This window comes from Bactrocera neohumeralis, chromosome 3 (assembly GCF_024586455.1).
Source record: "Bactrocera neohumeralis isolate Rockhampton chromosome 3, APGP_CSIRO_Bneo_wtdbg2-racon-allhic-juicebox.fasta_v2, whole genome shotgun sequence".
Taxonomy (NCBI): Eukaryota; Metazoa; Arthropoda; class Insecta; order Diptera; family Tephritidae; genus Bactrocera; species Bactrocera neohumeralis.
This window is the reverse complement of record NC_065920.1, coordinates 35279808-35295121: the sequence shown is the minus strand read 5'-3', so window position 1 is coordinate 35295121 and position 15314 is coordinate 35279808. Positions and strand designations below refer to the sequence as shown.

Here is a 15314-nt window from a genome sequence, read left to right as displayed (position 1 = left end):
GGCTAGCGGAGTCAAATCGCATAAGCTAAGGAACTAATATCTAATGATGGTATTCTGTACAGACCTCCTGGAAACTTTCAGAACTTAAAAGAATTAAAATTTGAGGAATCGAATCCATCCCTAAGCAATGTAGGCTATCAAAATCGCTAAGGAACTAATATCTAATTATGGTCGTCTGTACAGACGCCCACCGACGATAAAAATTTTTTATATACCTCATCAACCAGTAACTTTTTTTGGATGCCAGGAAGCATGGAGAGACTCAACTAAACGGCCAAGGAGAATAACATGTCAAAAGTTCACAATTTGTTATTGACAGACTACCTATTGAACTTGCTGGAATTAGTTAGACATTAGGCATTTCAAAAAACTTTGGTTATGGGAAATCTGTTGGCGTGATTTGTGCCGTGTATGCTAACCCCAAATAACAAATGCCACCGTGAGATCAATCCATAACAGTGTTTATTGTTGGCTCTGTGGCGAACGATGAATTGGAATTCACCTAGGAATATGCTCCGAAGATGGCGAAAAGTTTGCTGTCGGCCAGAAAGAGGTGTATCCTGTTTTCTAGGGTTCACAAGGTCCTGTAATTTACAGCTTTGGCTCCTTGTGGTTTACTTTTCTTTCCAAAGTTTAAAGTTACTAGTCAGGCAGAGATTTGAATCGAATAAAGAAGTTTTACTCTCACAGACCCACACTTCAGACCTCCAGAACGCCATTTTTTCCAGATACCTCAAAGAAATTGGAGCTTCGCTGGATCGAAATTCCTTTTAATACGCAACTTCAAAAGATGTTTTATCTCTACTGCCACTATACTTCTTTAATGATGGCACACCTAGTTGTAGGCAAGGCCAACCTACAAACTTCTTCACAGCACAGTGTGAACGAACTCATAATAAATGCATAGACGCCATATAAAATCGATTAATCTGTCGTAAATTGCAATTCCAACACATAATTGTTCATTCCCCAACTCTCTACACTCATCTACATTGCTGAAATAAAAATATACCACTATATATATAATATACATATATCTTTCATCATTTTGTTGTATCTCCATATATTTTCGCAAAACGCTGACCGCACTGCTGTTATCGACCGAATCGAACATCGACAATTGGCGCCCACCCGCCTTCTTCGCTGCGCGCAAAGGAGACAGATACCCGCATTATTATCGGCAGCTTCTCGCAGGACTTAGCACCACAAGTACTTTGCGAAGCGTTTCGGTTACGCATGTTCGGCGCGGATTACGCCTGGATATTGCACGAGAGCATGGGCGCGCCATGGTGGAACGACATATCGGCCACTGGAACCAATTGTACGCCGAAGGAACTGCAGGACGCCGTCGAGAATTTGATTATCATTGCCAGTCACAATAGGATTGTGGGAAATAAGACCAGCTACAGTGGATTGGTAAGTCGATTATAGCAACAAGAACAACACGAGTAATAACACTACTATTTAAGGATATTTAATATGACGAAATCTGAGAAGAGATTTCTGGTTTTATATCAGCTGTAAAAGCAGCTGTAATGCAGAGTGGGGAGATGTTTGATGAAATGCCAGATTGCTGACAAAACTGTATGAATTCGCGAAGGTAGAATGTCGGAAAGCATGCTTTTATATGCTTGTAAATTGTATTTGCCTTCGTCTTGACAAGTGTGCATGAGTGTGTGTCCTATATATATGTATGTAAGCTTGTCGTTACTCCGTCGATTTATAGGTTTTGCCATGTTGATTTCTCCATTGTTTGTTTGTTGGTATGTTTGATTATTTACTTTATGGCAGATTGGTCAGCGACTTTGTCGGTACGAAAAACGATTTATTTGATTAGACTATTTCGTGGTGGCAATGAATTGGTGCTAAATGGGAATTGGAATTCAAAATATATGTATTTATTTATTTAGCAATATGATAAAATTGCTCAATGAATTTGTTTAAGTAGTTGGTGAATTGTGGAAAGAAGCTAAATGTGTATATACGTATTCTTTTGGAAATGAAAAATAAATACTCATTAATACTATTTAGCTAGATGCACTCAATAATAGATACAAGCATGGAACAAACGAAAATGGAGGACACTCTAAATAAATATTTTAAAACGCTAGTGGCATTGGAGGTAATTTTTGTTTTTTAAAAATAAGGCACGTAAGGCAGGACAGGTTCGCTCAAACCCGAAATAAAATCAAGATGAGGAATGGATCTTTCACATCATCTACTCAGATAAAAACCAAAATTATTCCTTCGGCTGTAACACTCTCCGTCTATATTTAAAGGTTAAGATTGCTTATTTACGACTGAAAGTGTAAAATTTTGAAGCTTTAGGACAAAGTTTGCACATTTCGACAGGCTTGATATGATATTCAGCTGTATTTAAGTCAAATAAAACAAGTAGAGAAGGGCTTCCTGTAAGTTCGGTTGTAACCGGACATTTTATACACTTGCAACTTGATAGGATTAAATCCGGAGTTTAAGGAAAGTCTTCATTCGATTTTATTCATTCTAAGCACAAATATGCAAGTTCGAAAGTATTTATATTAGGTTTATAGGATAAAAAAAGTATTGACCCGATTCAGCACGAGGGAAAGAATTTTCTCTGAATTTCAATGATATGTCTCCCTTATTTACCGATATTTTCTGTCAAAAGTCAACTATACACAGAACGAAAAGTATCTAGTAAAATAGAGCAAAACTGAGCTGATATCTCTATGGATTATTTTTCAATAACATGTTATTAATATATCGGTAGAGAAAATCTTTCTTATATTTCTAAACAGATATCTAAGATAAATAACATTAAAAAAAATAGTAAACATTAACCAAACAAAGTAAAATGATCAAAACGTAATTTGTGGACAACTGTCAAGACACTCAATGTCAGTATTTTTCAGTCATAAAACTTTAAGTTCTTTATTGGGAACAAAAAAATATGTTGGTGGCCCAAACTAACCAACTAACTCTTTTAAATACGATTGATAATTTTGTAAGTAAATCAGTTATAAACCACAGATTTTTACAGCATTGCGCTTGACTTACTTTATAAATATTTGTGTCGTCACGTTCAGAGACTCGTTCAACTCTATTACGATAAATACACCTTTTGCAAGAACTCAAGCCGATCGACCTTCTCAATCGCCATCGTTAGGCTTTTGGAAAGTTCCAAGAAGGTCTGACCTTTTCAGCCAATTTTTATTCAGCGATGAATCCCGTTTCTGGATCAATGAGTATGCAAACAACCAAAAATGCCGCATTTGGGACGAAGAGCAACCTGAAGAGATTCAAGAGCTGCCATTTCATCAAGAAAAAACAACGGTCTGGTGTGGTTTGTGGCCGGTGGAATTATGGCTCCATATTTATTCAAAAATGATGCCGGTGAGAATGTAACCATCAGACAACCGTTATCGTGCCATGATAACCGACTATTTGATACCTGAAATTTAAACTCAGGCGAAATTTGAAATCAACAAGACGGCGCCGCTTTCCACACATCGCATCATTCAATGGATTTATTGAAAAAACACTTCGGTGAGCAGATAATTTCACGTTTTGGGCTGGTCGATTGGCCATCAAGATTGTGTGATTACACACCGTTAGACTTGTTTTGTCTCATTCGCCACTTACCAGACGAAATGCTCGAACGAGTCATCGAAAATTAGACTCAACGGATGGACCATCTGAAACGTAGCCGCGGCCAACATTTGAAAGAGATAATCTTCAAAAACGAAAGCCAAGAAATGTTCTTTCGAATGATAATAAACATTTCCCATCAAATTTGTGTGTTTTTCTTTAAAAAATAAGGAACCTCGAAATGGATCACCCTTTAATATGATTCGTGTTATACTGACTATAATTGGTTCTCTTCTCTACAGTGAACTTTTGAAGCAGACATTGACCTATGCACAGAATCCAATGTGGTTTAACGTGGGTATCTGCCTAAGGAGGCTCAAATCCACGGTGTTTTTACTAGAAACACACAGATCAAAACAATGCGTTGATCAGCGCCCCAAAGCGTAAGTGTGTGCACCCACACTACACTCTGGAGAAACCAAAGTATGAGTGCCTGCCACACACACATACACTTTGGTTCCAAATTGAAAGGGTGGGACTCCCTTTCCACCTTGGTCGGGTGCGAGGCCCATCTAAAACCTCTGCCGTACTCTGGGTCCGGCACCCGGCCGCAGTGCGACTCCACATTGGACTAAGTCCTTCCTGCATTTAGGTTTAAACCACAGCCACCACGAATCTCCCCAAAGGGCCAAGACCCAATGAGCAGACTGGAGCGAACTCCAGGGGCGGCTGCTCCCCGTGGTACCATGTTTTAATCTTTGGTGTGACCTTTAGCCCAAGCTTGCGCTTAAGCTACTGCCAGTCGAGCCCCCAAGAATTCCAAGGAATTCCTAAGAACCCGACTGTATGATGTGTTGTCCGTCAAATCCATTTAGTGTTTGTTATATCGGGTGATTTTTTAAGAGCTTGATAACTTTTTTTTAAAAAAAAACGCATAAAATTTGCAAAATCTCATCGGTTCTTTATTTGAAACGTTAGATTGGTTCATGACATTTACTTTTTGAAGATAATTTCATTTAAATGTTGACCGCGGCTGCGTCTTAGGTGGTCCATTCGGAAAGTCCAATTTTGGGCAACTTTTTCGAGCATTTCGGCCGGAATAGCCCTAATTTCTTCGGAAATGTTGTCTTCCAAAGCTGGAATAGTTGCTGGCTTATTTCTGTAGACTTTAGACTTGACGTAGCCCCACAAAAATAGTCTAAAGGCGTTAAATCGCATGATCTTGGTGGCCAACTTACGGGTCCATTTCTTGAGATGAATTGTTCTCCGAAGTTTTCCCTCAAAATGGCCATAGAATCGCGATCTGTGTGGCATGTAGCGCCATCTTCTTGAAACCACATGTCAACCAAGTTCAGTTCTTCCATTTTTGGCAACAAAAAGTTTGTTAGCATCGAACGATAGCGATCGCCATTCACCGTAACATTGCGTCCAACAGCATCTTTGAAAAAATACGGTCCAATGATTCCACCAGCGTACAAACCACACCAAACAGTGCATTTTTCGGGATGCATGGGCAGTTGGCCACCAAGATCATGCGATTTAACGCCTTTAGACTATTTTTTGTGGGGCTACGTCAAGTCTAAAGTCTACAGAAATAAGCCAGCAACTATTCCAGCTTTGGAAGACAACATTTCCGAAGAAATTCGGGCTATATGGACCACCTAAGACGCAGCCGCGGTCAACATTTAAATGAAATTATCTTCAAAAAGTAAATGTCATGAACCAATCTAACGTTTCAAATAAAGAACCGATGAGATTTTGCAAATCTTATGCGTTTTTTTTTTTAAAAAGTTATCAAGCTCTTAAAAAATCACCCGATATAATCGCAAACCCATTTAAAGAATATGATAGTATCTCAATATAGCACTTTTCTGACATCTCTGACCATGCCGACATTCAATAAACCAGACATGTGAATGTCGGACATAGTGCATTTGGATTTTAGTCGCCTCCTACGACAGGCATGCCTTACCGCGGGAATATTCTTATCTCCCTCCCCGCAAGGAGATTGACCTATGCACAGTAAGAAAATAAGTTAGACCCGTCAAACGAATCTCACTCATTGAGTAGTCAGGAACTTGGCTTTTAAAAGTCGACCATGCACAATGCCGGTGCACAATTATAAAAAGATTGATGAAAGAGAAGCATATCGTAGAATGACAATTTATGTCAAAATACTCTCTTGTATCACTAACTCGAAAAGGCGAATCGAAGACAACTTATCACGATATTATCTGAGGCATCTACTCAATAGTCAACCAGAGAGAATGAAACTTATTACTTTATGAGGATGCAAAATAAACAGTTCCTACTATTTTCAGTGCCATTATTATCGTATTGTTTTAATTTTAACTTTCTAAGCTAAATTCCTTTATGATATTCAGTCATTCGGAGATTTTTGGAGAAGTTCTGAATCGATTTCCAAACTATCAATATAGTAACAATTAAAGTAGTTGAACAGAACAGAATTAGGTAGTTTACGGTGACGATTTGTCCGGCTAATATAGAGGCGCCAAGTCGAGGCAATTAAGCTGTCAAAATTGCCAGAGGCCTGAATGACTAAATCAGTTAATTCGAAACTCTCTCTTAGAGCCATTATACTGAGGTTTTATTTACAGCATAACAAAATGCAACAAAATAATCAGAGAATTTTTAACCTACAGATTTGGTGTTTTCATGCTTATTTACACTCAGCCTGCATATCGGGCGCTATTATCGTTTTTAGCTAGGGGAATTTATTTCTAATTTTCATGTTTATCTTAAATTCCGTTACGTTAATTGAAAATTCGATTTTGAAATAGTATTGCTTTCCTTTTGATACCTGTATATTAGTGCAGGGAAAACTATTCAACACAACCAAAATGTCGTCGTATCGGTAAGTCGAACATATTAGGGATGTCCGTTAGTATACAGTGATGGTGCTAAATAATTTTAATTCATTTATTTAAGGGGTTACGTCAAATTCTCTTATAATAACGTTTGTTATCAATACTCACGCCATATAATTGTGCTCCCATAAAATCGACAATGCCCCACACCATATATAATTTAGATTATGAAAGAGTCTCCTCAGTTTAGTCAACTTATTAAATTTTTTATTTTCATCATTTGAAATTCATAAATTACAATTTTCTTCTTTATGATCAGAGCAATGAAATGTTCTTGTCCGAATTACGTCAAAGGGCTAATGGTTTGCTTGATAACGGCAGTGTTGATAAACAACGAAAATCGAATGCGGCACGTACTCAGAATTCATTAAGAGATAAAGCATTGAACACTAACGACATACCCACCCTAAACGCTATAGCCGTATCGACTTATGCACCTCAAACGTATGACGCGGTTTGGGCAATCGCTTTAGCATTACGAGCTGCCGAAGAACGCTGGCAAAAGTTGGGTTTGCAATCAAAACTCAATCAATTCGATTATGTGCGAGCGGATATGGCGCGGGAATTCCTTCAACAGATGGCGAAATTGGATTTTCTGGGAGTGTCGGTAAGTAAAGTGCGTTTTCCCTAAGAAAAAATTACTTTCTATACAATAGATAAATGGAAATTTGTAAAAACGAGGCGAAATTACATTCTTCTATAAATATACAATATTTTACATGAATTTGTGCTCAGTTTTTAAAATTTATCGTGCTTATTCGCTCACTTACACCTTGCAGGGTCCAGTTTCCTTTAGTGGCCCGGATCGCATTGGCACAACGGCTTTCTATCAAATACAAAATGGCACACTCGCGCTCGTTGCCCTCTACTATCCAGCAGTCAGCCGTTTGGATTTTCACTGCCCCCATTGCCGTGCGGTGCGCTGGCATACCGGCCAAGTGCCCATCGCCAGACGAATTTTCAAAATGCGCGTCGCCACTATCGCGACGAGCGCCTTTTATACGATAGCCACTCTATCGGTTGTCGGCATCATATTAGCCATAGCTTTCCTCGCCTTTACGTTGCACTTTCGAAAAATGAAGTGAGTAGCCAATTGTGGACTTAAGCGTTCTGATAGTTTTAAAAAGCGCAAGAGCACTGCGAAATGGTAAATTTGAGAGTGCCAGTTAAGTTGTCATCAAAGTGCTTGCCATAAATGTGAATTTGAACCATTTCGCAGTTTTCTTTTGTATAAAGTATCACCTATGTCAACAACCTCACTAACTTTCCGTTTTTAATATTTTTTTTATTTTTTTGCAAAAACAATTTTCTTTGGCGAAGAGCTATTAAGCTTTCTAGCCCCAAACTGAGTAATATTTCTGCAGTTGGCTGCGTTTGTGTGTATGTCGCAGTAATTTTGCTTGGACTGGACTATTCCACGCTACCCACTCCGGAGACTTCATATTCTAATGTTTGCACGGTGAGTGTTGTATGAAAAATAGTTTAATTATCTATCAAGTAGATATTTTCAAAAACAATTAGGCTATGAAATATACTATTCGGGTTTTGAACACTTAAGTTGGTATACCAATATTGGAACTCCATCGCTACTTAATTTAATAGTTTAGATGAGTGCAGGATCCCATTATATCGAAATATATTTGCTATGTTTCATACAAATGATGTTTTCAAAATATTTGGGTTGTGCCGGTGATCTTAATACTAACGTTTATCTTAGACCTTACTTCGGACTTATGCTTCAGATGCTTGTATCATTAATCATATACCGGATTTAAATCGACTCCACAAAGAACGCTGGTTAAATTTATCAAATAAGTATAGGCTTTCCTTTTCTTCCGCCATTTTGGGAATGTAATCCATTATAAGATGATCAAACAAGGTTATCAGAATGCATCCCTTGATTTTTCGTTTCATCTAGCTAGTGTAGTCTCCTTGGAACGTTGGATGAAAAAATATTGCTAAGTGATCTTATTTTTAGTTCGTACACAAATATTATAATCAGAGCTTCAAATATTGCAATACAAAAATAATTAAATTATTATTTGAATTTTTAGTGCGCCATCCCGCAAATTTTTACTTAAAATAATTTTCAAATTTCTAATCATCTAAGCCGTTTTTTTCTCGCAAAGCTCATTTTCTTATTTTAGAACGACAGATATCATCTTTTGCATTCGACGAATTCTTGAGTTATTGCTTAAGGCAATCGCAAACTCCTAAAAAATTCATTAGATCGGATAGTTATAGCACATAGCTGCCATACAAACTGACGGATCAAAGTTCTTAAAGGATCTTTTGTGAAGGGTGTTATAGCTTCGGCGCAATTTTTTATTGTTTTTAATTAAATATCAACTTGGATAAGCGCACTTTGGTTTTTTTCAATTTAATTACTTTTAATTATGGGGTTTCAGTTACGTAGGTTGCTATATACATAAATTTCCGGCCTAATAATGTAAATAGGCATATTTATCAACGAAAATGTTTTTTTTTGTTTTTTTTTTATTTTTTTTTGTCGATTGCTGTTTTGTTTCGGGCTCATACGCATAGATCCATGATTCGTCACCTGTGACGATCTTATAAAAATCTTTTGAAGCACCGCGATCGTATTTTTTCAGCATTTCTTTACACCAATCCACACGAGCCTTTTTTTTAGCGATTGTCAAATTGTGTGGGATCCAACGAGAACAAACCTTTTTTACGGCCAGGTGTTCATGCAATATCGAATGTATGCTGGTGGGAGGAATGCATAGGCATGCCTCTCTCTGAAGGTATGTTACATGACGGTCTTGCATTATCAGTTCACGTACGGACTAGCTGTTTTCTGGCACAACGGCTGTTTTTGGACGACCTTCACGGAATTCGTCTTTGAGCGAGCATCGGCAACGATTGAATTCGTTGTACCAGTTTTTCACAGTGCTATAGGATGGTGCTTCATAGCCATACAAAGATTTTAGTTCATCGATGCACTCTTGTCGTGATAATCCACGTCGAAAGTTGTAAAAAATGATCGCACAAAAATGTTCACGAGTTAATTCCATTTTTTGGCCGAGATGAATTTTTTAATTCCCTGAAAATAAAACAATTCACGATTAAATGACTAAACGTTCTGAGTGATGTTATGCTAAAAAATGTCAAACTTTCCAATGGAAATGTCAGATTGCACCTGGCAACACTCAGTGTTGCCCTAGGCCAGAATATATATAGCAGCCCTCGTACAATTGCGTAAATTCTAGATTTTTGCCACTTTTCATTCCAGTTTTAATTTGAAAAATATGCTTCTATTTTATTTTTAATCCCCAAACATTTTGCATTTGATGAAAATGTAAATTTTAAAACAAAAGTTTTGTAAGCAAAACATTTGCAACACTAACTCGAATGTATAAATGTTCGGCAAGCTAGAGAACGAAGATCCCAATTCTTCTGGATATTGAAATGGAAGTGCCAATACTAAATAAAGTTATTCAACGGAAAAAAACGATTCCAAGTCTGGAGGCAAAAATATATGCACCACATGCGTTCACTAACAAAGAAGATTTTAACAAAAAACAGCATTTATTACAATTACATCCAAAATTAAACTTTTTGTTCGGAGTTAAATTTTTTGACCCAATACGGGCGATTTATTATCATGTTAATAAATTTTTATGCAAAACTGCAACAACAAGGCACGCCATCGGCCTAATTTGCATAGCTGAATATCTCAATTCACAACAATTGTTTGCCAACACAAACAAACGCACGCAGTCACGCCGACAAAAGTGAAAGTGTCGTAGACAATGTCAAATTTTAATTTGCATAATTTGAGGGACGCTGCCAACAAATTTGTGGCATTTCGTTGCTTGTATTGTTTCATTTTTTCGTTTTTCTTTCGAATTCGCTGTACATAATTCACAAACATTTTACTTAATTTCTCTCTTCTCACGCCCATCTTCGCAGGCACGTGTTTATTTGCTCTGCGCTGGCTTTTCGCTGGCATTCGGTTCGATGTTTGCCAAAACATATCGTGTTCACCGCATTTTCACACGCACCGGCAGTGTATTCAAGGACAAAATGCTACAGGACGCGCAACTTATAATGTTGGTATGTATACTGTTGGTGGTCGACGCGCTCCTCGTCACCCTCTGGGTGTTCGTCGATCCGATGGAGAGGCATTTGCACAATTTGACGTTGGAAATCAGCAGCATCGACCGAAGCGTCGTCTATCAGCCACAGGTGATTTTTAAAGTTATATGTATTCACCATTTATATTGTATGTGTAAACCATATAATTTTACCATATTTATGCAAATGTTTGTCGCACACACACGCATGTTAGTATTTGAGTGTTTAAAATTTAAATTTGCATTTAACATCATGAGTCTGGGGGTATAAAAATTGTGATAATGTGCCTCAATGCTTTGCCCTTCTTCTTCTTTACATAAATATCTACTAACCTTTTGCTAATTACTTCCCAATTACCATGATATTTCCAGCTTAAAAATCTCATACTCTGTTCCCACCGACACTCAATCACAAAGTTTAAGTTGCTGAGTAGATTACATCACTAATCTACTGGATTCAGCAAGATTTCGCCTAACAAATATGGTACATATGTATTAATCTCGTCACCGATAAGATTTGAAACTAATATACTCGAAATCTCTCTGCGTTACTCTGATTTAGCCCCACCTTTTTGTCAGTAAGCAAATCCATAACATTATCACATCTGATTTAGACACTACAAAAGAAAAAATTCTAAAGAAATAAATTAAAAGCAATGCAACTGAATTCCCCTGGCAATCGACTTTCCAAGTCAAAAAATGCGTCCATTATAACCATTAAAAGGAAAATATTGAAAATATATAATTTTGGATGCTAGGTCAAGTGTTTGCCCAATTTTATCCATTTTAGCCACAAAGATACACTGTTATCAGTAAAACAAGCTCTTTCATTTTCATTGAGATATATTGGCCGATATATACGGTATAAAGTCACCTAGAAGTTCGAAAATGGTTGCCTTAGGTATATGTGAGCTTAGGGAAGTATTGACTCATAGATCATAAGATCGTTAAAGGCATTATTCGAGCCAGGTTGTATATCGTTATAATAATTGCTTCCTGAGTTGTACACTGAAAAGGAAAGAGTCAGAAGAAAAATGTCAGATTGCTATCTCAAAAGCTGAGAGACTAGCTCGCATGTATGCAAAATGGGTAAATCGGATGATCATTTACATATATAAATATTAAATTTTATAGGGTATCTGACGTTTCCTTTTTGGTTTTACGAAATCGTGGCAAACTTGGGGTATGATAGAGTTGTCTGGAAAAAATATCTTGCTGACGAATAATTTATTAATATTATTTATTATACAGTTTAATATTAGCCAAAGAACATGATAACACAAATATAAAATGTTAACTTAATATCAAACCAGGTCGAAGTTTGTCGCTCGCAACACACTCAAGGTTGGCTGGGCGCTTTATATGCCTACAAAGGCCTGTTGCTTGTGGTTGGCGTGTATATGGCTTGGGAAACGCGTCATGTGACCATACCTGCACTCAACGATTCGCAGTACATTGGTGTATCTGTGTATCTCGTAGTAATTACAAGCGCTATAGTTGTGGTTTTAGCCAACTTGATTTCAGAACGAGTGACACTAGCGTTCATAACTATAACATCACTGATACTGGCATCAACAACGGCAACATTGTGTTTGTCATTTATACCGAAACTTCACGATATTTGGGGACGAAGTAAGTATTAAGTAGAAAGTAAATAAATAACTGTTTATAGTACGAAAGAACTATGTTTGAATTGGTTGTAGAATAAATGTTTCGAATTCTCGATTATAATAAATAATAAACAGTTTTAGTTTGATAACCTAATATTTGAGTTTCCAAAGTATTGAAGAGACAATTCTAAAAACAACTCGATGCAAACTCGCATAATAATTTTTTGTGTTCAGATGTTATTGTCGATCCAGTGATCCACAGCATGGGTTTAAAGATGGAGTGCAACACGCGACGATTTGTTATAGACGATAGACGAGAGCTACAATACCGCGTAGAGGTACAAAATCGCGTCTATAAGAAAGAAATAGCCGCACTAGATCAAGAGATACGAAAGCTTGAACGTATTCTTGAATTTGGCACTGCGTCATCAGCTACATCTTCTTCCTCGTTAGTGGGAGGACAACAAAGGGTGAGCATAAGAAATTATCTCATAACTGTAATTTTATACGTCTATAAAAGTACTTATCCCAAAACTTTAACCAAAATGTTACTTGAAAGATCCTTTCGCCTTTATGCAGTACTTATTCTTTCCTTTTATATACACAATTTTATTCGGACAGCCTGAGTTAACAGTTACCAGTGATACTTCTATATTTATGCATCCATCGTCACCAACTTTCCCTCCGGTTTTTCCTGCATTGCCACCGAGTAATAATAAATCACGGGCACCCAGCATATCTGGCATCCTGCCCAACCTTTTACTATCTGTTTTACCACCGGTCATACCGCGTGCCAGTTGGCCCTCCGCTGAATACATGCAACTTTCTATGCGTCGTTCTATTGCGTTCGCCTCGCAGCCACAGCTGGAAGAACGTAAGAGCGCTGCGACCTGTCTGGCCGAACAAGACCTATACAATCTACGCATTGCCCACCGACAAGCGACGGAAACCAAAACAGGACTAATCAATCGCCTACGTGGGATATTTTCACGTACAGCCTCAAGTAACAAAGGTTCCAGTTGTAGCCTTGGCGAGCAAAAGAGTTTGCGTGCTGCATTTAAGTCACATATGGGACTCTTTACGCGTCACGTTCCCACCACGCAAGCAGCCTCTTGTAATGCCATCTACAATCAGACAAACCGTAATGATGAAGGTTCGAACGGGTCTAATGAAGCGCCGCTCAAAGCAATGAAGCGATTGTCATTTGCTAAGAGCGGTACACATTTGGATGTTGCTACGCCCGACCCCAATTTTCTGCAAATACCATCAATATCGGCAGAAACACCAGAAGAGCCCACCCACATGGGTTTGATACTGCCACTCGACGAAAGCGAATTGGAACGCATCGGTGTAGCGCGTTATACCAAAGTACACGAGACTAAAGTGAATTTCCAACTGCCTGCTAATCGGCGACCGTCCATTCTAGAACCACAACCCTCTATGCGTGAGCGAGTGCGTTGCTCTCCACGTTTTCCTCATCGCGTGGTGCCCACCAGCAGTCTGGGCGCATTGGAGGAGGCTGATGATCGCAGTAGCATAGCGTTGCAGGAACGTATACCATTGGGGCGTGCGACTGGTGCCGGAACTTGGAAATCTATGGAAGTCACTACTGAATCAAAGTTATCACTCAGTGTGACACCAAGCGATAAAAGTAGTACACCGACATCGGGCGAAGTCGAGGATATAATCGAAATTGAAATTACAAAACCCATGGATTAGCATAACTAGCAGATGAAACGCTTAGTTTAATTATTTTATATTTGGTAGCCTCATTTTTTAACCAGATAACCACCCTACTGGTTAAGAATGCAATGAAAGAGGTGAGCATTCTAAAGTAGTGTAGGAAATAAAACTCCGAACAGTCGTCAATTACCCATTTGAGGTAAAATAGTTATTGCTGTTTCAGTTTGTAGTAAAAAATGCCCGTTAACAATTGACGTTATTCCAAATTTTCTACCTGATACTTTTACACAGACAATCCTTTAGAATCTACATTTGTAAATAACTAGATAAGTAGTAAGAAAATATCATTTTAATGAACTCTAGAAACTATTTCTTAGTAGCGAGCCTTTAATGATAAAAAATATTTAAGAAAGTTTAAGAACTCAACAGCGCCAGTTAACTGTAAATTAGGTAGGAAAAAATTACAAGTTGTATATTGAGTATGGAAACTCAAAAGATCAAATTTAGTCAAAATCCTGAGTTCTAGTATAAATATATATTCTTTGAAACTCTGGAAATGCAAATTATAGGAAATTATATATAAGACTTCAATTTGAAGTGCACTATTACCAATATCATTCTGAGCAATCGAATAAATTCATAAATGTGATGTACAAGTATCTCTTTTCGAACCCCTAGGTATAAAAACTTTCCCTCCATATTTACGAATGCTAGTATAAGCAATATACTAAACATTAGCATTGGAAGGATGCTCATGGTTTACATAGATTAACCTATTTGTGTAAGAATAGAAGTACCAAAACAATCTTAGCTATATTTGTCAAATTATATATAAATTTCTGTAGTAATACTTAGGAATAAGTAGACCCTTAAATTTGCAATATTTTACACCATTAAGGGCTTTATGAGCCAACTACGGTATGAGGAAGCAATATTTAATGAAAAGTAAAAATAGGTGATTTAATATTTATAAGAACACATATAAATTGCTCAATCGGATTTGAATATATACTACAGTTAGTGAAATATTAAATCTTTGATGTAAAAACTGGAACACACAATTTAAAAAATGTAGAGGAAAGCAAAAATGCGAATTTCAAACGAAATATTTTATGGTCTCAATGTACAATTTAGGATTACTATATACACCTTTAATGTATACACCATCACCTTTATAAAGCAATAAGTTAAGAAATAAATTAAAGCAAGTCACTCAATGTACAAAGGAAAAAAACAAATTGTATTTATTTTATCGAATGACAACTTACATATCAATCACAGGTGAGTAAAGCTTTTATAATTATAACCTAGATAAAAATCTTAGTTTTGGCTTTGATTTTGAACACATTAGCAAATTTCTAAGGTTAGTGTGTTTTGAGTGATGACTATCAAAGTAAGCACAAGGCCAAGGCTTTGGTATTTAACGGGAGGATGTTTCAACTCGTAAACATTTACTTCAAGAACTC

At 37.3% G+C, this 15314-nt stretch overlaps 1 protein-coding gene across 1 annotated transcript in view; it reads left to right on the top strand.

The window, feature by feature from the left end:
- The window catches only part of LOC126754037 (gamma-aminobutyric acid type B receptor subunit 1), a 45339-nt gene extending 30259 nt beyond the window's left edge, over positions 1-15080 (top strand). Inside the window, exons 5-12 of the mRNA XM_050465892.1 lie at positions 1156-1416; positions 6718-7065; positions 7238-7539; positions 7779-7917; positions 10392-10667; positions 11869-12187; positions 12400-12635; positions 12787-15080. Coding sequence (XP_050321849.1) covers positions 1156-1416; positions 6718-7065; positions 7238-7539; positions 7779-7917; positions 10392-10667; positions 11869-12187; positions 12400-12635; positions 12787-13884 — 2979 coding nt within the window. The 3' untranslated portion in view covers positions 13885-15080. The remainder of the gene's footprint in view (positions 1-1155; positions 1417-6717; positions 7066-7237; positions 7540-7778; positions 7918-10391; positions 10668-11868; positions 12188-12399; positions 12636-12786) is intronic.
- Positions 15081-15314: the final 234 nt, after the last annotated feature.